This window comes from Cordyceps javanica, chromosome 6 (assembly GCF_051103115.1).
Source record: "Cordyceps javanica chromosome 6, complete sequence".
Lineage (NCBI taxonomy): Eukaryota > Fungi > Ascomycota > Sordariomycetes > Hypocreales > Cordycipitaceae > Cordyceps > Cordyceps javanica.
Window position 1 is genome coordinate 2,587,845 of NC_139300.1, and position 25,238 is coordinate 2,613,082.

General features: G+C 55.7%; 5 protein-coding genes across 5 annotated transcripts; 3 read left to right on the forward strand and 2 right to left on the reverse strand.

The window, feature by feature from the left end:
• Positions 1 to 1,544: 1,544 nt before the first annotated feature.
• Positions 1,545 to 6,176, forward strand: V2A60_009220 (ABC-2 type transporter-domain-containing protein; the record flags this gene model as incomplete). Its single annotated transcript, XM_083260487.1, has 1 exon — positions 1,545 to 6,176. The coding sequence occupies one exon, from the start codon at positions 1,545 to 1,547 to the stop codon at positions 6,174 to 6,176; it is 4,632 nt and encodes a 1,543-aa protein (XP_083116613.1).
• A 1,907-nt stretch (positions 6,177 to 8,083) lies between these two features.
• V2A60_009221 (uncharacterized protein) lies at positions 8,084 to 11,269 on the forward strand (the record flags this gene model as incomplete). Its single annotated transcript, XM_083260488.1, has 3 exons — positions 8,084 to 8,505; positions 8,561 to 10,454; positions 10,511 to 11,269. The coding sequence occupies 3 exons, from the start codon at positions 8,084 to 8,086 to the stop codon at positions 11,267 to 11,269; spliced, it is 3,075 nt and encodes a 1,024-aa protein (XP_083116614.1).
• Positions 11,270 to 17,328: 6,059 nt separating this feature from the next.
• On the forward strand, positions 17,329 to 18,096 carry V2A60_009222 (Mg-dependent acid phosphatase; the record flags this gene model as incomplete). Its single annotated transcript, XM_083260489.1, has 1 exon — positions 17,329 to 18,096. The coding sequence occupies one exon, from the start codon at positions 17,329 to 17,331 to the stop codon at positions 18,094 to 18,096; it is 768 nt and encodes a 255-aa protein (XP_083116615.1).
• A 687-nt stretch (positions 18,097 to 18,783) lies between these two features.
• Positions 18,784 to 20,473, reverse strand: V2A60_009223 (CRAL-TRIO domain-containing protein; the record flags this gene model as incomplete). Its single annotated transcript, XM_083260490.1, has 3 exons — positions 18,784 to 19,869; positions 19,987 to 20,128; positions 20,259 to 20,473. The coding sequence occupies 3 exons, from the start codon at positions 20,471 to 20,473 to the stop codon at positions 18,784 to 18,786; spliced, it is 1,443 nt and encodes a 480-aa protein (XP_083116616.1).
• A 3,368-nt stretch (positions 20,474 to 23,841) lies between these two features.
• On the reverse strand, positions 23,842 to 25,187 carry V2A60_009224 (acyl-CoA desaturase; the record flags this gene model as incomplete). Its single annotated transcript, XM_083260491.1, has 2 exons — positions 23,842 to 24,866; positions 24,965 to 25,187. 2 exons carry the CDS (start codon positions 25,185 to 25,187, stop codon positions 23,842 to 23,844), a joined length of 1,248 nt encoding a protein of 415 aa, XP_083116617.1.
• Positions 25,188 to 25,238: the final 51 nt, after the last annotated feature.

Consider the following 25,238-nt stretch of genomic DNA (forward strand, 5'->3'; position numbering starts at 1 on the left):
TTGGCCCATATATTTATCTGGAGTCTATCAAGAGACACCCCCCCCCCCTTTCCTTCGAAACAACTGCTTTGAAATCAAAAATTTGACTCCCAAAAGAGACTCGGCCGCGGCGGTTGAGAGCCCGTGTCACGGCTGCCAATGCAATGTGCAATTTCACCCATCAGTACAAGGCTGCGCAGGCGAATGGTGTCATCGCTCTCCTGCGAATAGAATGCTTGTCAATTCCGACATGCGTGCGGATTACGAATAGTCTGTATCATGTCAAAGCAATCAAAAAAAGGGGAACATGGGAAAGACTCGAGTTGAGGGTCCTGCATCTTTGTTGGAGTAACTCCGTAGCTAGGGCAAAAAGGCTTGGCTTGCAAATCCCAAAAGTGGACGCTGAGACCCCAAGTTTTTTTTTTCCCGAATCCCATTTACTTTGAGAGTTTGCTGTGGGATGATGCCGCATAAGTATGCTTGCTCTTTCTTTTGGTGGGTGGTCTCTCGGTGGGTGACTGTTTGCCCGGATGAACTCAGATGCCGTCAGAGATCAAGATGCCCATGATGGACGGCGTTGCGTATCAGTTACCGCAACGAGTTTAACCTCCTTTGCCTTCCACGGGCCACCCACCGTACCAGTAGCGTTATCCCCGGCCCAACTTGCCAACCAAGACGCCAGAGCCCCATGCCGGACTGAAAAGAGATTCTCCACAATGAATCATTCAAACATCAGAAGCCCAGGGCAAGCCTTGCAGAGTCAGACATCAAGCAGACAAGGGCACAGCCGCCTTAACGGCGAGCCGAATGCGGCTGCCTTGATCCTCCCCCCCTTCCCCCCGTTATCACGACGCCCAGGACCGTGAGAAGGAAGAGGGGGAGGGGGGGAAACATGCTCATAATGAACTATATGCAATTATTAATGCCATGGGTGCAAAGAAAAAGTCTCCGCAACGGTGGAAACAAGGTGACAACAAGTCTCCGCGCTTGTCTACATACTGAGCAAAAAAGTCGCTTTTTTTTTTCTTTCTGTCCGCCATCACGGCTCCACCGAGTTTGACCCTTGAGGAATTCCAAAGCAACCGCACATCAAGGAACGAGCCGCACCCATATTAAAAGCAACAATTGGGTTAGCTCAGACTGGGTGGACGTTTTTTTTATTTTGTCAACACACACACCCCGGAGATTAGAAATACAATCTCCAGGCACGTCTTATCCAGGCCGGCACTCATTGGCTCTCCTCTTCGGCGGAACCAACCCCGGTGGTCCACAGGGGCGGTGCGTCATGACATGGGATTACCACGGAGCCGAAGGGAGTAGCAAGAGTAAAAAAAAAAAAAAAGTTGAAACGGATCCGACCTTGTTGCGGTCGTAATGAGCTTCCCAGTCCATATAAGTGTCCACGTCCCACCTCTTGAACGCTGTGAGACACACAAGCAACGAGACTCGCCAACGTCCTCAAACGACAGGTGACTATATAACGACCAATACAATAAGACTTTTTTTTTCTCTCTACAAAACTCATTATAGAAAGAGGGAGCCCATTGGCAACACATTGCTCCATAATGGCTGCCGAAGAGCAGCAGACGGTGCCGACGACGGCCACCGTCGGAGCCACCAATGACACCACAGCAACCAACACCACGGAGACGACAACCACCCGCCGCGCCGAAGCCGCTCTCGCACCGTCCCCCTCGGCCGGCGTCTCCTCGAGCGACGCCTCCGTCGAGGGCTACTGGGGCGATGCCGACGCCGGCGGCCCCGTCCGCCAGGCAAGCGCCCTCCGGGGCTACAGTGACCTCCAGAAGGAGCTGAGCCGACGGGCCAGCAACGCCTCGGGCGTGCCCAAGGCCAAGAGGCACTCTACCGCCGGCGGCGACGGGGGCGGCAGCGGAGGCGGCCTGCTCTCGGCGCTGCGCAAGCCCAAGCGGGAACCCGACGTCGAGGCCGACAGCCAGGAGACGCAGCGCCACGAGGACGACTTCCAGCTCGACGAGTTTATGCGCCAAGGCCACCTCGAGAAGCGGCACCCGGAGAGCGGCGAGTCGACGAAAAAGGTCGGCGTCGTCTTCAAGAACCTGACGGTCAAGGGCGTGGCCCTGAGCGCCACGACGGTCCGCACCCTGCCTCAGGCGATCCTCGGCACCTTTGGCCCGGACCTATACGGCCACCTGACCAAGCTCGTCCCGGCGCTGGGCCGCTTAGGCGGTGGCGGTGACGGTCCCCCGATCCGCGACCTCATCCACGACTTCACGGGCGTGGTGCGGCCCGGCGAGATGATGCTGGTGCTCGGCCGCCCGGGCGCCGGGTGCACCACCTTCCTCAAGGCCATCGCCAACAACCGCGGCGGGTACGCGGCCGTCGAGGGCGACGTGCGATACGGCGGCATCGACGCGGCCGAGATGGACCGGCGGTACCGCGGCGAGGTCGTGTACAACCCGGAGAACGACCGGCACCTGCCGTCGCTGACGGTCGGGCAGACGCTGGCGTTTGCGCTGCGGACCAAGACCAAGAAGCACGACGGGGGCGCCGTCGGGCTCGTCGTCGACGCCTTCTTGCGCATGTTTGCCATCTCGCACACGCGCAACACAAACGTCGGCGACGAGTACACGCGCGGCGTGTCGGGCGGCGAGCGCAAGCGCGTCTCCATTGCCGAGACGCTGGCGACCAAGTCGACCGTCACCTGCTGGGACAACTCGACGCGCGGGCTCGACGCGTCGACGGCGCTCGACTACGCCCGGTCGCTGCGCGTCATGACGGACGTCTCGGGCCGCACCACCCTCACCACCCTCTACCAGGCCGGCGAGGGCATCTACGCGCTCGCCGACAAGGTCCTCGTCCTCGACGAGGGCCGCATGCTCTACCAGGGCCCCGCCGCCGAGGCCCGCCAGTACTTTGTCGACCTCGGCTTCTACGCGCCCCCGCGCCAGACCACGGCCGACTTTCTCACCTCGGTCTGCGACGTCAACGCCCGCCGCTTCCGGGACGACGGCGACGGCGACTGGGAGGCGCGCGCGCCCAAGACGCCCGCCGAGCTCGAGGCCGCCTTCCGCGCCAGCGACGCCTACGCCGCCGTCCTCGCCGACGTCGCCGACTACGAGCGCCACCTGGCCGCCACCGCGCACGCCGACGCCGCCGACTTCCGGCAGTCGGTCCGCGAGGCCAAGTCGCGCACCGTCCCGCGCCGCTCAAACTACACCGTCAGCTACTGGCGCCAGGTGCTCGCCTGCACCCGCCGCGAGTTCTGGCTGCTCTGGGGCGACAAGCAGACCCTCTACACAAAGTTCGCCATCATCGTCAGCATGGGCCTCATCGTCGGCTCCCTCTTCTACGACATCCCCGACGACACCTCGGGCCTCTTCCTCCGCGGCGGCGCCGCCTTCTTCTCCATCCTCTTCCTCGGCTGGCTGCAGCTCTCCGAGCTCATCCGCGCCATCGCCGGCCGCGACGTCATCCAGCGCCACAAGGAGTACGCCTTTTACCGGCCCTCGGCCGTCAACTTTGCCCGCATCCTCGCCGACTTCCCGCTCCTCCTCCTCGAGGTCGTCGTCTTTGGCGTCATCCTCTACTTCATGTGCAACCTCGACCTCGACGCCGGCAAGTTCTTCATCTACCTGCTCTACATCTACACCACCACCATCTGCATCACGGCCCTCTACCGCATGTTCGCCGCCATCAGCCCCTCCATCGACGACGCCGTCCGCTTCTCCGGCATCACCTTTAACCTGCTCCTCATCTTTACCGGCTACGCCATCAGCAAGCCCACCCTCCTCAGCGACAAGATTTGGTTTGGCTGGTTCTACTGGATCAACCCGGTGTCGTACTCTTTCGAGGGCGTCATCTCCAACGAGCTGTCCAATCGCAACATGCAGTGCGCCCCGAGCCAGCTCGTGCCGCAGGGGCCCGGCATCTTGCCGGAGAACCAGGGCTGTGCCGTTCCCGGCTCCGCCGCGGGTGCCACGACCGTCAACGGCGCCGACTATCTCAACGCAAACTACGACTACCACCGCTCCAACCTCTGGCGCAACTGGGCCGTCCTCATCGCATTTTCCGTTCTGTACATTCTCGTCACCGTCCTGGCCACCGAGACCATCTCGTTTGCCACTTCCGGCATGGGCATCCTCGTCTTTAAGAAATCCAAGGCCGGTGCCGCCGCCGCAAAGCAGACCCAGGCGGCCGACGAAGAGTCCGGCAAGAAGGAGACGCAGGGCGACGACACGCTCCGGCGCCAGATCACTACCCCCGACGAGATCCTGCAAGAGTTCCAGCGCAGCGAAAAGATCTTCACCTGGGAGGACGTCAACTACACCGTCCCCACCGCCGACGGCCCCAAGAAGCTTCTCAACAACGTTCAGGGCTACGCCAAACCCGGCGTCATGGTCGCCCTCATGGGCGCCTCGGGCGCGGGTAAGACGACGCTTCTCAACACGCTATCCCAGCGGCAGGTCGTCGGAGTCGTCGAGGGCAGCATGCTCGTCGACGGCGCCGCCCTGCCCACCGACTTTCAGCGCGGCACCGGCTTCGTCGAGCAGATGGACCTGCACGAGGAGTCCACCACGGTGCGCGAGGCCCTCGAGTTCTCGGCCCTGCTGCGCCAGGACAAGGAGACGCCGCGCGCGGACAAGATTGCCTACGTCGACAAGATCATCGACCTGCTCGAGATGCAGCCCATCGAGGACGCCATCGTCTTCTCCCTCGGCGTCGAGCAGAAGAAGCGCCTGACCATTGGTGTCGAGCTGGCCGCCAAGCCGTCGCTGCTCCTCTTCCTCGACGAGCCGACGTCCGGCCTCGACTCCCAGTCGGCCTTTTCCATCATCCGCTTCCTCCGCAAGCTGTGCGCCGCGGGCCAGGCCATCATCTGCACCATCCACCAGCCCTCGTCGGAGCTCATCGAGCAGTTTGACCAGATCCTCGCGCTGAACCCGGGCGGCAACGTCTTTTACTTTGGCCCCGTCGGCGAGAACGGCGCTGCCGTCGTCGACTACTTTGCCGCCCGCGGCTCCCAGTGCCCCGACGGCAAGAACGTGGCCGAGTTCCTCGTCGAGCAGGGCGCCAAGCCCGCCGGCCGCGACTTCTGGAACGACCAGTGGCTGCGCTCCGACGAGAACAAGAGCCTCACCGACGAGATCCAGCGCATCAAGCGTGACCGCGGCGAGGCCGCTGCCCAGCTGCAGCACGGTTCCGGCGCGGCGAAGCCGGACGAGTTCGCCGCCTCCGTGTACGAGCAGACCATGCTCCTGACCAGACGCATGTTTATCAAGCAGTGGCGCCAACCCTCCTACGTGTACGGCAAGTTCTTTGTCGCCGTTCTCATCGGCATCTTCAACGGCTTCACCTTTTGGCAGCTCGGCAACACGGTCGAGGACATGCAGAGCCGCATGTTCACGTCCTTTCTGGTTCTGCTCTTCCTGCCCGCCACCATGAACGCTGTCCTGCCAAAGTTCTTCATGGACCGCGCCCTCTGGGAGGCTCGCGAGTACCCGTCCCGCATCTACGGCTGGGTCGCATTCTGCTCCGCCTCCATCCTCTCCGAGATCCCTAGCGCCGTCATCTCGGCGGTGCTCTACTGGGTGCTCTGGTACTATGCCACCGGGCTGCCCACCGACAGCGCTACCGCCGGCTTCGTCTTCCTGATGACGCTGCTCTTCTTCCTCTTCCAGACCAGCTGGGCGCAGTGGATCTGCGCTTTTGCCCCGTCCTTTACCGTCATCAGCAACGTCCTCCCCTTCTTCCTCGTCATGTTCTCCGTCTTCAACGGCGTCTTCGTGCCGTACCAGCAGCTCGTCGTCTTCTGGCGCTACTGGATGTACTATGTCAACCCGTCCACGTACTTTGTCGGCGGTGTTCTCTCGAGCACGCTCGCCAACCAACAAGTCCGCTGCGACGACCGCGAGGCTGCCCATTTCAAGCCCCCGTCTGGCAAGACGTGCGCCGACTTTGCCAACGACTTCATCGCCAAGGCTGGCCGAGGCTACCTGATTGACCCGAATGCCACCGATATCTGCGGCTACTGCCCTTATGCCGATGGTACCCAGTACTTGGCTTCCCTTCACATTGAGCCCAGCCAAAAATGGCGCGACTTTGGCATTTTCCTCGCATTTTGCATCAGTAATTGGGCTCTCGTGTATTTTTTCATCTACACTGTCCGCGTTCGTCGCTGGTCGTTTGGGTTTAACTACTTGTTTAAATGGTTTTAGAGATGATCTGGTAGCCAGATTTGATTCAGAGGAACGGCGTTTTCGGTGACTTCAACACTTCAACACAGTGTTTTTTGTTTATGCTAGATCCAACCAAAATCGTATAGAATTAGACCAGGCAAATTTCAAATGATGAGCCGTGCTTCGGATTGCCAATCCTCCTTGTCCACGTAATAGACTACGTAACATCCACAATTGCATCTTGATAGGGAGATGAGCTTAATTGATTAAGTCTCTTTGTCACTACGAAAGCTTGTGCTCTCGTCATATCGTCATGATTATCTCCTTACTAAAGAGGTAGGTGGCCGTTCACAGTGGAGCGTGGCTGAACTTGGCCACCCCAACGATTGGCCCCCGGCCCATGGTGGATGGAGTCGCTGGATTTCACAAAGTTGCTATCGTGTGCTATTGGACACGAGCATTGAGGTGGCGTCCAAGAGGAAAGCTTGCTTTGTTGAGCCTTTCATCAACAGTGGCTGGTTTCTTGGCTAGAGCTTAATCAACACTCCCTAACTTTAGAACAAGGCAGTGCAGTCAGTGCACTGTGGATTACACATACTTGGCATTGATAATATCCGTTACTATGCGTTCTTGCACACCTGTACGGAGAGTTTGCTTTGAGAGGCTTGCTGGCGCGTGATCGAAACAAGTCCACATTGGCACCACAGCTGCATTGCTGAGCGAGACACCATCCAAAGTGTCCCGGCTCGTGCCATAGGGCTCATCCATTCCTGACTGTGGCCGTCTTGTCTGAGTCCCCAACAACTCCATCGCAACGGTTCTGGCTCGGCAAAGAGATCCGAGGCTGATGGGACCGGCACCGAGATCCGTGAAAATCAAGAGACATCATGCCAGCCGAGCAACATCAGAGCAACGTCAAACGCGCACCGCGAATTCCAACCGCCAGAACAGTGTGTGACCAGACGGCGCCGGGAAGGACGCACCACGTGTAGCTTTGGAGCTTCTCTTCTAAGCTGCATTCTGCAAAGCTGTTGCATTAGGGCGCAGCGCTGGCGGCATCCACATGGCTGGGTCGCTGACGGGCGGGGGAACGGGCTAGTGGCAGCAAGCCCCAGTTGTCAACTTAATCTCGACGATCCATGTGTCAATATTACGCTGGAGGACGGAGGTTGTACGGAAATATTGGGTGGTTATGCCGATGGTGTAGGAGAAGAGAACAAGATGGAGAAACCTTCGTTTGCCGTGCAGAGGCGGAAGAGTCTTCTCCTCTGTCAGCTGTCTATCCCCCGCCCCCTTGTTTTGGCCGCCAGCTGGCAACCAAAGACGGGGCGCCTCGCTGTTGGCACATCAAGTATCATCTGTTAAGGCATCGACACAGCATTCTGAGTCCTCCCCCGCACTTCGAGGCGGTGGAACGCTAAAGGATGCCTAAAATCCACCCTGAGCCTCCACTGAAACATCCCCACCGCCACCAACACTGTCCACGGCCTAACTTGGCGACTTCAGGCCATCCATAATCCTCTGGCCATTTGTTAGCCACCCCATCACCCATGTCTACCTCTCATCAGGTAACTAATCTGCCGACTGGCCAGCGACAGGTACCACCCGTAGGTAGGCACTTGGCGAGCATCCGCAGTCCTTCAAAAAGAGGACGCCCCCCCGCCCAGTCTATCGAGTCGTATCCTTTCCTCTCTCACCATTGCCCATCAGGCTTCTGCCTCTTGCGTATCGTTCCCTCATTCCGCTTCGTCGAAAGTCTCCAAGGGTAGCAACGTTCTCGACTAGAAGAACTAGAACCGTTTCCTACTATATCTTTCCCCTGTGCTGCTTCACTGTAAAGCAACTCGTCGCAAAGAAAACCAACAAAAAAAGCAATTAAAAAAAAGTCCTCCGTCGTCTCGATTGAGAGTATTACTGCTTGTTAGCATAAAAACTACCACCATTCGATGGGAGAAACCGCCGCTGCTATTACGAATGGTGCAACAAACGCCAACAACGCCACCACCTCGGACCTGTCGCCTCCTCCTACTCAGGACGACCAGCCTCCTATACCGAAGCCCCCGGACATAGTAGTTATAGAGAAACCAACGTGCCCGCACACCCTATCAGCACATCAAGTTGCTGAGTACTTCGACACCGACCTCTACGATGGTTTGACTTGTGAAGAGGCTGCTGACCGCCTTGCGCGGGACGGCCCCAATGCCATCAAAGGTGCCAAGGGACTTTCCATCTGGGAAATTTTCCTGCAACAGGTCGCCAATGTTTTGACTGTAGTACTTATTGCCGTCGCCGCCCTGTCCTTTGCTATAAGTGACTATATCGAAGCAGGCGTCGTCGTCGCAGTCATTGTGCTCAACATTGTCGTCGGGTACGTCCAAGCTTTCAGCCATGCAAGTTCCTGCTTGACCTGCTAACCTGCCCAGTCTTGTCCAGGATTACCGTGCCGAACAGACTATTCAGTCATTGTATGCCCTGTCCACTCCAAAGTGCAAAGTCATTCGTGATGGTAATAGCGACACTGTCAAGGCTGAAACTCTTGTCAAAGGAGACTTGGTTTCCCTTGTCACCGGAGATGTCGTTCCAGCAGATCTGCGTCTCGTCCAAGGCATTAATCTCTCCACGGATGAAGCCCATCTGACGGGCGAGTCCGTCGCCATCAGCAAGAAGCCTGATGCCGTCTTTGATGATGCCGACATGCCCGTCGGTGACCGAATCAATCTCGTCTTCTCCGGTAGCTCCGTCACTCGTGGCCGTGCCACTGGTATCGTCATTTCTACCGGCATGGAAACCGAAGTCGGACAAATCGCAGAACTGTTGCGCCAAAAGAAAAAGGACACTGCAGGTATGACCCCAACGAGAAAGGCAATTTACAATGTCCGCCAAAGCATTCGTAATATTCTCGGCCTCGAGGGAACCCCATTGCAGGTGACTCTCAGCAAATTCGCCCTGGTTCTATTCGGTCTAGCCATCCTTCTTGCCGTCATTGTCTTTTCGGTCAGCCGATGGCGCATCAACGATGATGTTCTGCTGTATGGTATCTGCGTAGGTGTTGCTGTAATCCCCGAATCTCTTCTCGCAGTTCTTACAGTTACCATGGCTGTTGCAACCAAGGCCATGGTCAAGGGCCATGTAATTGTGCGCCAGATGCCTTCTCTCGAAGCTGTCGGTGGAGTCACCAACATCTGCTCCGACAAGACTGGAACCCTCACCCAGGGTCGCATGATCACTCGCAAGGTCTGGTTACGTGATGATCTTACTGGAGTTACGCAAGCCACATCTGACCCCTACGATCCCAGCAGCGGCAATGTTGCTTGGTCTGGGTCTCTGGCAGGTAGTTGCTTCAGTGCTTTCCTCAACACGATCAATCTATGCAACAACTCAATGGTTACGGATGGGAAAAAAGAGCCCGAGACCGACACTAGCAGTGTCACGACTGCTTTTGAACCGGCCGAGTGGCGAGCGGTGGGGGAGCCCACCGAAATTGCTCTCAAAGTCTACGCCATGCGGTACGGTCAGGTGCGAAACAACGCGGACCGGTTGATTGCCGAGCACCCCTTTGATTCCTCGTGTAAGCTGATGAGTGTGGTCTACGGTACTGGCCTCGATGCGTCTCACCACGTTCATACTAAAGGAGCCGTGGAAGTCATGCTTCCGATCCTGAATGAGACTGAAGAGTTCAAGGCCATTATCCATGCAAAGGCCGAGTCACTTGCCAGTGAAGGTCTACGAGTCCTTTGCATCGCGGATAAGGTGGTCGAGAACTCTCCTGATGAAGCTAATGATCGCGCAAAATGCGAATCGCGTCTGCGTTTCCTGGGTCTGGCCGGCCTTTATGATCCTCCTCGGCCAGAGACCGCTGGCGCCGTCCTCCAATGCCGTGAAGCGGGCATTTCTGTGCACATGGTCACGGGCGACCACATCAAGACTGCAACGGCCATCGCATATGAAGTTGGCATCTTGTCAAGCCATGCTCCCCTGTCTCCCAATGCTGTCATGGCAGCCTCTGAATTCGCCAACCTGAGCGATGATGAGGTCGATGCTCTGAGTGCCATCCCACTTGTCATTGCTCGGTGTAGCCCTCTGACCAAGGTCAGGGTTATTCAGGCCCTTCATCGACGAAAGGCGTTCTGCATCATGACGGGCGATGGTGTCAATGACTCTCCAGCCCTTAAGCAAGCTGATGTCGGCATCGCCATGGGTGACCGGGGCAGTGATGTTGCCAAGGAGGCATCAGACATGGTTCTGACGGATGACAATTTTGCATCCATTGTCACTGGCATTCAGGAAGGCCGGCGACTGGCTGACAACATCCAAAAGGTATGTGTCTAGTGCTCATCAATATTCGGTCGTCTCGGTTGGCTAATCTTTTGCAGTTCCTTCTCCACCTTCTTACCTCTAATCTTGCCCAAGTTATCCTCCTGTTGATCGGTCTCGCCTTCAAGGACAAGGAGGGTAATGCCGTCTTTCCCTTGTCTCCGCTGGAAATTTTGTGGGCAAACCTTATCACCTCGTCGCCCCTTGCTCTTGGTCTTGGTCTCGAAGAAGCGCAGCGGGATATCTTGCGTCGGCCGCCGCGAAGTCTTCGCTCTGGCGTCTTCACCACGGATCTTGTTCGCGATCAGCTGATGTATGGTACTTTCATGGGAAGCCTGTGCCTGGCCGCCTTTATGGTGGTGGCATACGGATCTTCTGGCCATGGTTATCATGACCTGCCTGTCGGTTGCAACGAGGAGGGTGCGACGGGGTGCGACCTGGTGTTCCGCGCGCGAGCAGCAACTTTTGCGACGCTGAGCTTCCTCCTCCTGATTACTGCCTGGGAGGTGAAGCACTTTCAACGCAGTCTCTTTGCCATGGACGAGCGGTTCACGGGACCTTTGGCCGTCTTCAAGACAGTGTACCACAATCGCTTCTTGTTCTGGTCGGTCATCGCAGGGTTCGTCATCACCTTTCCCGTCATCTACATCCCCTTTGTCAATACACATGTGTTTAAGCACCAGGGTCTGGATTGGGAATGGGGGGTGGTTTTCGGCTGCGTCGCTGCCTATATAGCTCTTATCGAGGGCTGGAAGGCGGTCAAGCGGAGGCTCCGTCTCGGCGTCGACGTGTTGCCTGCAGCTCTTTCGCCGGCGTGAGGGCGAGGGGAGTGTGCAACATACCGAGAAGAAGTTGTGGTACGATGTGGAGGGACAGGTTTTCTGGATGTTGAATATTAGTATGAGTTTACCAGTATATTTTGTTTAGTATCATCGCGTAATGGCAAATTGTTTTCCTGTCGACAAGTTTCTTGGAGGCGTGATTACCCAGATTCGACTGTCGTGTAACCTCCCCCACACTTTCTTCGTCGTGTCTTGGATCTCATACCAGTCAAGAGAGGGCAAGACCCTCCGCACGAAGCCATCTCGATCTCTTGCGGTGTGCAACATGGCGATGTCGCACCCCGCGATCACCTCTTGGGGAAAAACTGACGAGCAAAGGAGGAAAGCCAACACAAGGGCCGTAATTCCCTTCATTTTCCTTTTTTCTCATCTCACCTTTTTCTTCCACACACACACCCCCTCCCTAACCCTTTTTTTCCCCCTCTTCCTTCTCCTCCTACTCTTTTTCTTGTCCCAACAACCATCTGACAGTGACCACAAAACCCCAGCTTTTTTTCATGCGCCGCCGCGTTGACTTGCGCACCTTGATGGTTAAAAACCTTGATAGCGCGCTTTTTTTTGTCCTTTTTTTCTTGCCTTGCTGCAACGGTGGCCACGCCGCACACACACACTCACACGCACACGCACCCACCCCCCTCCCTAATTTTTTTTATTTCTTCTCACACAGAGAGACATCGTGTGTGGACGGGGTGGGAGAAGACGGGGAAATCAATAAATAGAAACGTGGCCGAATTTAAAAAAAAAAATATGCATTTCCCCAAAACGGCTCGCATGGGAGATCGTTTTTAGTGTATGGCCGCAATGTGTATAAAGAGGTCATGATGCGGCTCTTTTTTCCTTTTTGCTTTCCCCTTTCCTCTTTGACTTGGAATTCTTCTTTCTCTTGTTCCCCCTTCCCTGATAGTCTTTTGATTGTTGTTGTATCCTCTCTTTCTCCTTTCTCTGGAGGTCGCTTTCGAGACGAATGGATGGGCCTTTCTTCAACCTCGGCCATCGATGATGAGAGAATGGGCAAACGAACCTTGACAACATGGCTTGCCAGCAGCGGCTTACACAAGTTCAACGACTGAGAGAAAGACGACGACGCAAGCAGCCATAGAACCATCTATGGTGCCCCCCCCTCTCTGCAGCTCTCCTACTATCCTGAGGATCATGGGGGAAGAGGGCAAGGCTTGTCTATTTCCTCAGGGCGAAAACTATGACAGACAAAATGAACGACGAGTCTCGCAGCCCGTCACTGTCGGGGGACCAGCCTACTCCCGGAAACCCTGGGCCATGACGCTGGAGTTGAGTCTCTCTCTCTGACCTCATCTGGTCAGAGTTTTCATTTTTCCTCTTCTCCTTTTACGCGCGTTTTCCACGTTTCCCCTGCGCTTTCCCATTCCCTTTTGGTCCTCTCGCAGGTACAAACCTGGTACGGAAAAGCTGAGGGCAACCCCCCCCCTTCCCCCGTGTTCTCGCCCAGCCACTCACTGGCAGGCTGAAACCGGTTGTTGTTCTTCTTGAGCCTTTTTTTTCTTTCCCATTCATTTTACTTCGTCCTCGCGAGGCTCCGCATCGTTGGTACCCCCATCATCCATGTCATATCGACGACTGTTCCCTTGTACTTCCGTCGGATAGGAACATGGATGGGGGAGACCGTTGGTTTCGGCGTATTTTCGTCTCTATGCTCTCGACGAGCGAGGTACTCTGCTGCTGCTGACCTTTGGGCCGAGGTGCCTCTCTGTTTGTTGGGCATCGTCGTCATACCTGTCTTGTCCTCCTCCCCCCCCCTCCCCTTCTCCCCTCTTCCTGTGCTTCCACATCAGACATTGGGAGCGTTTGCCTTGTCCCTCCCCTCCCTCTGGACTACTTTGGCTATTCCTGCCAACGCATAAGCCCGCCCACCCACCATCTTCCTTTGACGATCCACCTTCACTCGGGCAGCTGCGGCCATACCCGCAAGCTAGTCTGCGGGCTTATTGGATGCAACCGCTGGTGCCGCCACACGGCCTTTCATGCATGGCCCAGCATGGCCAAAGTCACGCTTCCCTCCTATAGCAGCTCCACCGGCTAGTTATGGCAGGTCTTGTTTCGCGAAATGAAGAAGAGAAAAAAAAAACAGCGCAGACAAAGAGAGAATGGGCTTGGCCTGCTAGTGTTTGCCGGGTTGCTGGCGTGTTCTCTTTTTTTTTTCTCCCCTTCCCTCTCTGCCTTTGGCTGGGTTGGGAAGGTTTATCCTTTCACGCCACTACCCACACCTTTCTTACACTTGCCTGATATCGGCTGGTCTCCTATTGGCCTGGAGGTTTGGCGTTGTCATGAAAAAGTCATGGGAACCAAACGTCTTGACTACGGCGGCCTGCGCCGGACCCTTCTTCGTTGTTAGTGCCGCATACACTTACCTTTTACCCTGCCCACGCCCCCTTCTCCGCTTTCCTTGCTGCCGACCCAGTCTGCCCGTCTCCATGTCGTCTGTTCAGGTTGCTCCAAATCGAGTATCCCGTTGCCCGTCATTCGTGAGAGTGTGGGCGTCGAGGCCCCGGCCCATCCCACATGGGTCGAAACCTAACAGGCATCGCTCACTCTACGGAGTACCGGGACCTGCTCGCCTCAGTCTTACGCTTTCCAAGCATGATGCGTACTTATGCTCAGAGCCTGCTTGGTGATGTACCTCACACGGGACTACCACCCTTGCTCCAGTAGCAGATCCATATTGGCTATTTGTGGAGCTGATCATGGCTTAACATCTGCTTTGGATTGATTTTTTTTTGGAGTGCTTCAAGTACCTCGTGCCTGAAAACAAGCTATCTGATGCTGTGGATACTTGGCGTTGGATATGGAAAGGTGCCGAAGCCTTCGGCGTTGGAGTTTCCGCGGTCACATCTGTTGTTGCACAGGTGATGGATCCTCGAAGCCCGGCCGGCGACCTGAGGATCCTCGGGACCCTGGTCCTTCGGCCCTCACTCCTAATGGGTGAATGGTCCTCTTCCCTCTGCCTGCGGCTTTATATTTGCGCTGGCAAGCAAGTGTTGTATTGCTGCCTCGAAGGGAGGGGAAGGGGGAGGGGGGCGGAAAGCACTCGAGCACCCAACCGCGGCAAGCCGGGTCGTCGGTGGCGTGTTGATGAGACAAGGGACTTGGACCATCTCTGTACTGGTATGGAGCAGCCGGAGGGTGAGAGCCTTGAAAGCTTTGTCGTGAGGGGAGTTGGACGTTGTGTGTGGTGTTGTGTGGTGTTGTGTGGCGGCGTCGTGGTAGAGAGTTGTCTGGTCCAATAGTCGTGAGGCTCTACCCCGCTGGTACATGCGGCTTGGAGTGGAGGCAACGTTATTATGCGTCTTTGGGTCATGTACGTGGCGGATGCGCGGGCTGCGCGCATCACTTGTGCCTTTGCCTGATTTTGGAGCTGTGTCATTGGTGTAGTGCAGTCAAGTCTTGACGAGAGAAGCTGAAGGAGGGAGGGGGTTGATCTGCATCTTCTTTGTCTATAAAAGAGGCTGCATCCCGCCCATCAACTCCATCTCGTTTTTTTACTTCTTCTCCATCAGACTCTTGAATATCACAACTTACACACTCTTCTTACCAAACCAACCAAGTTTTTTTAAACACCAACCTTTCTAAAATGGATCCCTGGTACGTTTTCCTTGCATCACATCTTCCTTTCGATTTCTCCCTCTTTGCCACTTGCCCAGAATGGGGCGAGAGAGAAAAGAGAGTGCTTCGGAAACCGCAAGCAACAAGCAGCAGTCGACCCCAAATGGTTGGCTGAGCATCCCCCCCCCTCTCTCTCTCCACCCTCCTTCTTCCCTCCCCGATGAAAAACTGCTCCGAGCCAACAAAGAGAACCAAAAACCTTCCCCAGCTCCAGCAAAGAGAGCCGTCGGCTGACCAGACTAGCAACTGCTCCTCCTGCAACTGCTCCGGCGCCTGCGACAGCTGCAAGTGCGACAGCTGCGGCCACTAAATGCGGACAACCGCCGTCACAGCAACCAGCGTCGAGCGCGGTTCGGTTCAGCGGTATCGGCAGCGGCAACGGTAGCAGCAGTACCCGGCTCGACTTTGAGACGAAACGCAAGCAACGATCGATTTCCGTGACAAGATATGTCGGGGCGGACTGAAGGATAAAAAAAAGAGATTTTTTGAGAGAGGGGGAAAGTTGTGCGAAAGCTGTTTTTTACTCTCTTGCTCTGATGAAGATTGTAAAAGAGGCCTCCCCTTTTTTTGCACAAGATACTCTCTTTTCTTCCTCTCTCTCTTGTTTTGCAAAATTCTTTTTATTCTGCTTTCATAGGCTGATAGCTGCAATTTGACCTGGTTGAAAAAAACACACAAAAAAAACCAAACTTGTCCCTGATTCCCGTGAGAGCTTGTGGTCAATTTGGTAACGAGCGTTGACTGCCGTGATGACTTGTAAGCTCGCCATGTGCTTTTACGTCATTTGTATTGCTATATATATGCCAAAGTCTATGATGCCGCGTGTTTTATTTTTGATTTTCAGCTTCTTTGACACGCGAATCCCTCTGTAGGTCTGCCCAACCAACATGGCGTATCATTTCATTCTTGAAAAAGGAAGAAGAAGGAAAATAGAAGCGGCGAAACAAAAAGCCTTGCCCTTCCCCGCCCCCCTCACGTTCTCGTAGAAACAGTTCATTTTGTCAACAAAGTTTGCCGGCGCATGGAAAATGACCAGGGGATGGGCATGGGCATCCCACGCGGGACAGGCGATGGATCTCGCGTCGATCGACGGATAGCGGCCAGACCAGACCCTTGTTCACCCCGTTCAGCCACTGCCACATTCTTTTTTTTTTCTGCCGGGGGGGGGGTCACTTTTTTTTTTTTGGCGACTTTGCTTAATACCCAGTAAAGCCGGTCAGTTCGAATACTAGACGAACGTGTGACGTGAATCCCCCCCCCCCCCCCCCCCGGGGGGCGGGTTAATGGAAACTGTCAAGCCATGTTGCCCTTTTTTTTTTTCGCACATTTTTGTCTTTTTTTTCTTCTTCTAAGCTACAGAGAGAAGAAAAAAAAAAAGAAAACACGAAAAAAGGTCCCAGTCAGAGAGAGGCACATACGGCGATCGGAGCAAGTGGAGATTGACTGGGGGGTTGTTTGTAAACGAGTACGCATGCACGTCATGGTAGCAAAGTGAGCGGTCGCATTGATAAAGGCCAGGACTTTTTTTTTTGGACGAAAAAATATTTGTCACGAGATTAATTTTATTGTCATGCGGTTCTTTCCAAAGTCGTATCCCGACAAGGACAAAAAAAATAGACCCCGTCTATAGGTCACTACCGAGTCTTGTCAAGGTCAGGCAAGCAATTGGCTACAGATTATGCAGCTTGGCATCGTATCCAAGTGAGGCACCCAGGGGGGGGGGTTACGTTGTCACAAGTCGAAAACAGAAAGCCCCGAGTAGTTTCTCGCGATAATTGTCTACCGTCATTTGATGAATCTGACAGTTTTCATTTTTGTTATTATTGTTTTATTTTTTTTTTTTCCTCTGCACGTGTTCTCCCGATGAATGACTCGAGGTCCTGATGAATGTCTGCAGTCCTAGTTTTGTGCCAGACGGAAACGTTGCATGCTTGGTTGAATAATAAAAATGTCACACACATAGTTTCTGGCCCTCTCTTGATTAGTATTGCTCTGTATTACGAGTCATGTCTGGTCACATTGTGTTCACCCTTTGCTGTTCCACCACTCAGTCACCGACTATACTGTTATTATGAAATGGGGGCTTATGCTGTGTAGTAAATTGTACGTCCAGGTTCCAAGTCGTGCTACCCTATACCGTTTGTGGAGAAGGGGGGCGGAGGGGCGGTCCTCGACGAAACTTGGCCGTCGTCATCATCACTTTCTGTCTACTTTTTCTTTTTTTTTTCCTTGCTTGGATTTGCGGCTGCCGAATTGACTCGTCTTTTTTTTTTCTCTGTTTCCCTCTCAACCATTGCGTCGATCCTCCTCCTCCTCCTCGTCTTCTTTATTTTTCTCTCCCCGTCTGCGTCACCTACCTACACACACGCACCCCGCGGCGCCAAACACGTCAATACGTCATGCGCAAACTCTCCCGCACCGGGACGGCAACGTCCACCGCCTCCTCCTCTGCTGCTGCCGCCGCCGCCGCCGCCGCACCCGCTACCACCGCCGGCGTGCCCGCGTCGCTCACCGACCCGACCCTGCCGCTGCCTCGCCTCATCGTCTTCGACCTGGACTACACGCTGTGGCCCTTTTGGGTGGACACGCACCCGACCCCGCCCCTCAAGGCCAACGCCGCCCACACCGCCGCCGCGGACCGCTACGGCGAGGACTTTGCCTTTTACGAGGACGTCCCTCACATCTTGCAGCAGCTCCCGCGTCTCGGCGCCGGGTCCTCCTCCACTACTTCCTCTGACGCGTCAGCAGCAGCTCCGATCAAGCTCGGCGTCGCCTCCCGCACATCGGCCACGGCCCTGGCCCGGGAGCTTCTCAAGCTGCTGCACGTGCCGTCCGCCCCCACCACCGGCACCGGCACCGGCACCGCCGCGGACAGCAGCGCTACTACTGGTACTGCTGGAGGAGGAGGCAAGGCGCGCCGCGCGGGCGACGTCTTTGACGCCGGCATGGAGATTTACCCCGGCAGCAAGATTAAACACTTTGAGGCGCTGCAGAAGCGCACCGGCGTCCGATACGAGGACATGCTCTTCTTTGACGACGAGAGCAGGAACATGGAGACGGAGCGGCTCGGGCTGACCATGCACCTGATCCGCGACGGCATGTCCTGGGCCGAGGTCGAAAAGGGCGTCGAGGAGTGGCGCAAGAGGAGGGGGTACAAGAAGAATTGAACATGTACAGGTGAAATTTTCGGGGGGCCGTAATATACATATAGACTATACATGTACGGAGTATACATGTATAGATGCAGAAAGAAGGAAACAAAAGAGGGGATATAAAAATTCGGGTTGGGGGGCTATATGATCATGGGCAACGTACGAAATGACCGGAACGATAAAACAAAAAAAAGAAGAAAAAAGAAGAAGAGAAAAAGTGGTCATGCCGGATTTACGAGTTTATAGAGTCTTCCATGAGCACAGGCAAAGCAAAGGACATGATCAAGTAGATTCTTAGAGTAGAAACAGTCATGTATATCATGTATATCACGTACGTCTATATAGGGAGGCAAATGTAAGGGGTAGCCCGGTCCCAGGGATCGTCCTGATGGTATATAAAGAGGAAAAAAGAAAGAAAAAGACAGGAAAAAGATGGTACAAAAGATGAAAAAAATAGAGGTGTAGGTTGTCAACGCCATGATCCTATGGATGGATGATGCCCGTCTGCTGCTATCCGATAGCAGTACATACAAGAATGGCCCATTTCAACGCGCACGTGTCCCCATCGTCGCCCCTTACCCCTGTGTGCTCGGCACTCAAGATCTTTTGAGGTACTTTGGTGTGAGTGAGTGAGTGTGTCAGGGATGGAGTGAGTGTCTGTGTGTATTTGTCTGCTCAGTAGAAGCATCGCATATCGCTCCACTAAACAGCGGTCTGGGCCACGGCAGGGGTGGCCTCGGCGGTCGCCGTCTTCTTCTCGTCAATGGCGAGCTTCTCCATGGCGTCGGCGCTGTTGTCAACTTGAGTGTCCACCTGGGTATCCGCTGTGCGAAACGACTCTGGGGATTTCTGCTCCGTGGCCTGCTGTTCCACGTTGGACGCGGCGGCGGCGGCGGCGGCGGCGGCGGCGTCCTTGTCCTCAACCGGCACGGCGACACCACCAGCGTCCGCCGAAGCACCGTTTCTCGTCGTCGTAGTCGTCGTCGTCGTTGGCTTGGCCTCGCTTCCGGGCGGCGACCAGGTGCGCGGGATGGTGCAGACGACCTCGCGCCGGGGCCGGCCGTCCTTGTAGCCCAAGGCGACGCACTGCAGGCGCTCGGGCTGGGCACCACCACCGGCGGGGTCGGCGACGTCCTCCCAGATCATGGGGCCCGAAGGAAACGACGAGTAGCCATTCTCCCAGGCGACGACGCCGTCCCAGGCCGGGTCCGGGATGCCGAGCTGGCCAAAGGTGTAGTCGAGGTCGCCGCCATACTTTTTGGGAATGTTGCGCCGCTCGATGAAGGACTCGAGCGTGGGGAGCACCTCGTGCGGGGCGAGGATGAAGATCTTGGAGACGGTGATGGGGTCGAACCAGCGCTTGATCCAGCCCCAGACGGTGCTGAAGAAGAAGGGCGCGCCGATGATGAAGATGCGGTCAAGCGTCTCGGGGTAGTGGGCGGTGGCGAGCTGGGAGGCGGCCTGCATGTGGGCCTTGAGGTTCCAGAATTGCTTGAGGCCGACGCCGGCGACGTCGACAATGTTGGTGCTCAGGGTGATGGGGATGTCGGGGCTGTCGCGGTCGGTGAGCTGCGTGGCAAAGGGCTGGCTGAAGCGGGTGAGGTTCTCGTAGAGCGCAAACAGGCGCATCAGCCCCGGCGGCGTCTTGCCGTCCGACTTGGCCTTTGAAAAGCTCGACTTGGCGCCGTTCTTTTCATAGTTGGCGACCGTCTTGTTGTCGAGGGTGCGGATCTCAAAGACGTAGAGCGGGATGCCCCGCCGGTCTCGCCGGCCGGTCCATTGAGGGTACTGGGGAGGGGCATGTGTCAGCGTCATGGCACGGCTGCGGCGTCAATTTCCGGACGATCCGGGGGGAAGGCCTCGTTGCCGGGGTAAGGGGGGTTAGTGGCGTCGGGCAAGACTCACGAGCCGGCGCGACTCCTCGTAGGCGTCGAGGTCGATGGTTTCGTAGAGGAGGTCGAGCTCGTTGGCGGCGCGCCAGTCCTCTGTCTCCTTGAACTGCGTAAAGGCATCCTCGACGATCCAGCGGCGGGCGCGGAGGTAGCGGCTGAGAGCGTTGCGGGCAGCGTTAGTTGTGCATTCATCCTGCCTGTGTCATCAAGTCTGTGCGGCCAGAGCCGGCAAAGCAGAGGGGGAGAGAGAGAGAGAGAGAGAGCTAGCGGCGGTTGGCAACGTACAGCAGCGTCTGGTCATTGTGCGAGGGCGGAGGGCCGCGCTTCCAGACGCCTCGCTCCTCGAGGACGGCCTTGAATTTTTGCAGGGCCTCTTCCTGCTGGTCGTTGAGCGAGTTGAGGTGACCGTGAGGGTAGTTGAGGGCGCTGACGGTCGAGGCGGACGACTTGATGCGGGAGACGGGCGGTGCGTCGAGGCTCTGGCGGGCCTTGGAAGCCATTGTGGTGGATAGATGAGCAAAAGTGCAACGTCGGCGGGGGAAAAGGGAGAGAAGAACGAAGAGCTGATTAAAACGGAATCAAGCCAATTTAAAAAGAAAAAAAAACAAGGTCGCCAAAGGGTATCCAAGTCGTTGGCGCCAACAATGGTCTAAAGTAGGGCAGGAGGAGAAGAAAATGAGCGACAGACGTCAAGGCAGAGAGGAAAAAGGCGAGCGATCCGGCGACGAGCTAACTAGGCGCTTAGCTAGTTAGTTATTAGTGAGGTAGTTGCCTCGATGCAGCTGGCCGGGAATGAGGTGGGGGCGGCGACCGAATGCGACAGAAGCGAAGCGACCACATTAGCAGCTGCCAGCCGCACGTACGTACTTTGGTTTCCGCTTCTTGTACTTGGCTTTCTGGCTATTCAGGCGGAAAAAAAAAATAAAAAAAATAAAAGAAATAGAAAAATAGAAAAATAAAATACAATAAAACCCACTCGTATGTTTGATTATAAAATTATGCACAAGCAAGAAAATTGAAAAAGAGTCACTGCCCTCTGTGGATCGGGCATCGGAGCTGATTAATGTCCGCCAAGGCCCCCCCCAACGTCCGCTGTGGAGACCGTGCCGGTGACGGGGTTTCTACAGCGGGTTTTCTACAGCGGATTTTCTACAGCGGGTTGCTGTTGGCCGACCAAGTACTGTCTTGGTACTGTGTTTGGAGGTACATGCAGCTAAATCTTGCGCAGTACTGATTACTCTGCAACGAATGTCAATTTGTACGGGATTGGCCCAGACCTTTTGCAAAGGTAGCCTTGTCCTGGTCATCACTGGTGGCCAAGACTTGTCTCGGCCGAATCCTTCAAAGTGTCAACAAGGAATGCATCAGAAAAGGCAGCGTTGGGGGCGGCTGACGCAAAATGTGTCAATAAAAATAAAATGGAACAGAACAAATTTAACCAATATAAAGCAATTCAAAGACATTTCAAGTCATCCGTCTTACTCTTCGAATGAAGACGCAGCTCGTCACAAACCGTCACAAAATGTCCTGCTCGCCAGCACCTCGTTTTTTGTTTCCTGGCCGTCAGTTATTAGCGCCGTCACAAGACGCCGAAACTCTATCCGTAAATTGCATGGATGTGTACTTTGGACGAAACCCCGGGCGACAGCTAGAGTCGGCAGCAAAACCCTCTTCCATGACGGCCATGTAGAGGCATGCCGAGTTGTATATTTGTACCGATTTTTTTTTTGAAAACATGCTGTTCGGAATTGAATGCTAAGCGACTATTCCGTTTTTTACTTGCTTTTCCCAACGGTTGCACGGCATGTGATGTGCTGTATTGTGTCTCATGGAGGTAGGGGTCACTGTAGTTCAAGTACACTATGAAAATGGATTTTTTTCCCCAGATCATCATAATGGTACTACAATTCAACAGATCTCCAATTCTCTTTTTTAAAGCACCCTTCTCCTCGAGCCTTGCTCATTGGTATACTCACCTTCGCCATGTAAACTTGGCCATGTAAACTAGTATTTCTGCGAGTAGCCTTATAGCCTCTAACATGCGAGAAAGACGTGTACATACTTGTATTAACAGACCGAATGTTAAGCACAAGGTATGCATCCAAGGGGCCCAAACAAAGGCGGGCCGGAGCAGCCGGAGCAGCCGGAGCAGCCGGAGCAGCGCACTAGAGCGCGCAGGGCGAGGTGGGCTGACTTGTGAGGTCTCTTAGCAATTTTTTTTTTCGTCATTTGAACTGCTAGATGACGCTGGAGGCCGGCACACACTGACATGGATCTGTTGCGTCTCACAGTCCGCACGTCTCATGCCAACTGATCACATACGCTACTACTCAAGCCTCTTCACCGAGCTTTCAGCTGCGACAACACGCCGCGGCCTGATTAGACCAGCTCTTCCCCCCAGCTCCGCGTACGTCCAGGCAGCTACTGCGGCGCCCCCGCGGCGGTCAGGGTCCAGGCGAGAGCAGACACTTTCCCACATGGAGCTTGCCGCCGGTGTCGCTCGGCAGCCGCAGCCAGTCCAGCCTGACGGGCTCGGGCAAGCTGTGCAGGGCCCAGCCGAGCCCGAGCACCAGGCCGGCGATGGGCCGCTCGATGGCGAGTGGAACACGGCCCAGCCCCAGTACGTCTCGACCGGGGCGGCAAAAAAAAGAGAGAGAGAGACAAGTCATGGTCCTTGCAAGGGGCGCGCGCGCGCACCCTGGAATCCCGAAAAGTTGTGAGCACAGGCCAATCTACTCCGTTGCCGACGGGAAACTCAGTAAAGGTGATTGCGGCGATGAAAATCATCCATTTGCTGGGTGGGGGCGCCGATCCGTGGCGATATTCGCAATGGCGCGCGATACCCATTTCCAATAAGTAATTTCCAACCGAACCAAACATGAATCGGGAATGGAAGAAACAGTGTAGGCAAAGGGGCAGGTTTTAAATCGTGGCTGTCTGTGGCATGGCGCCTGTATAATAACGCCGATCCTGACTTGCCCCGGAGCCGGAGCCGGAGCCGGGCTGGTGGATTGCCCGCTCCGCTCCGCACTTCAGCCCCCGGACCGGAGCACCGGTAGTGATCGGCGCCGCCGTCGAATCATCCTTCTCTGCTTACGTGAAAAGCCCCTTGCCGCCAACAAACTGCAATGCCCTACACGCAGCGCTGCCTTCTTGGGAGCAGGGGAAACTGTTTCGATCATTTGACGGCTTGCAAGGGAACCTGCCAATCTGGTCACACTGCCTCGGGAGCGCCGGGGGGAGGAGGGCATACGGGGTCCAAGTCTTACTAATGCCAGCCAGCTAATTCGGCAATCTTGTTGCGGGGTGTCTAGTGTGTTCGCTAAAAGCACGGAGATAAATATTCTTCAAGGCGGGGTTTGCTGTCGGCGCAAAATCACATCCGTCAATGATAATCAGTGTCGATTGCGCATAGCCCTCCCTCCCCAGCCCAGCACCACATGTATCGAAGCGGTTGGTACACGTTAAAAGGTGCGCTTGAGGTTTGATAGCTCCGACCTGAAAATTTTCAAGACGAGTATTATTCCAAGGTTCATAGTATCACTGGCCGCATTACGTTACATGGCGGCGCCTGATAGAAGCGATAATGCTGGGCAGCAAAGCTATCAGGACTACAGTCATGGCACGTTGACAAGTCAGTCAAGTGGAAAGCTCTGTTAATTATGTCGCTTGTAAATTAGTATAATCACTCCGTTAAAATTCGAGGAGCGAAATGACACCTCCGAGAGGGACAAATAAAAACAAACGACAACATCACACACGCACCCAAACTGGGCATCTATGCGACATAATATGGGCACATTAATAGAGTTGCGAGTCTACTGTATTTTTCAAGTCTCCTATGCCTCCACCCCCCAAGCCAGCTTTTCTATGAGACGGGTGCCCCCAGTTTCGCCTTTTCTTCGCCGCCAGATTTCCAGATTTCCACCTCGCCACCACCACGAATGACGCCGACACGCATCGTGGACAGCAGATTATGAGCTGCGTTTGAATGGTCATACACACCTCCGTTAAACACAGCCGTGGCATCTTTGCCCACAAAGGAAGAAATGAGCGCTTTCCCGCCCGGGTGCTCGCCGACAAACTCGGCCACGTCGTGCACCACGCCGCTCACAACCGTCAGGGCGCGACCCCCGTCCCGGGCCTGGTCCACAAAGTCGTCCCACGAGATGACGGGCAGCTCGGCAATCGGGACGCCCCAGTCGAGCTGGGCCCGTTTCCGGTCCAGCTTCTTCTGCAGCTGCTGCACGCGGCCCTTTTCAATCTCGTTGTGCCGGAACTGCTTGAGGTCCGAGGCCAGGCCGAGCTGCTTCCAGGTCCAAATCGCCCACTTTGTGGGGTCGTACTGCCACCACTCGATGGCGTTGCGGTAGTCGGACGGGAACTCGTGGTGGAAGTTGTGGTAGCCCTCGCCGAGGGTCGCGAGCGCCGTCAGGACGTGGTCGCGCGGGGAGTTGCGGTCGTCGAAGGGCTGCTCGCCCAGCCAGTGCGCGAGGGAGTTGACGCAAAAGGTGGCCTGCTGGGTGAGGCTCGCCCGGAGGATGCCGGCGTACACCAGGCCGCCGCGCCAGTCGCCCCAGCCGAGGCCGCACACGACGGTCGGCACCACGAGCGCCATGAGGAGCACCCCGGGGACGTAGTGCCGGTGCTGCCAGACGACGACCGGGTCCTCGCTGAGGTCGGTGATGTCGGAGCGCCCGATGCGCTTGGGGTTCTGCTTCATCACGACCCAGCCGAGGTGGGAGTACCAGAAGCCCTTCTTCACGGAGTAGGGATCCTGGTCCGTGTCGGTGTATCGGTGGTGTGCGCGGTGGTCCCGCGACCACCACCGGATCGACCCTTGGGCGGAACCGAGGCCGCAGACGGCGAGATAGATCTTGAGCGGTAGACTTGCTTTATACGATGCGTGAGCCCAAAGGCGATGATACCCTTGCCCGCCGCGTCAGTGTGTGCAGATTATTTGGGAGGTGGGATCTGAAAGGCAGGCATACCTGCAGTGATGCCAAGACCCGTGTTGAAGTAATAGAAGATGGCAAAGATGATGGTGTACAAGTGTGCGGGATAGACGTAGGCTGCCACAAGACCAATGGCTGGCACAAAAATGACAAATGTGACGTTGAGCCAGTTGATGTGCTGATGCCAATTGTAGAGAGTCATGGGCTGGTCGGTGATGTGCACGCGGCGCACCGCAGCGGTCTTCTCTTGACTCCCCATGTCTGCAAGATTTGATCAAACAGGGCCGATCCTGAATTGTGTAGTTTATTG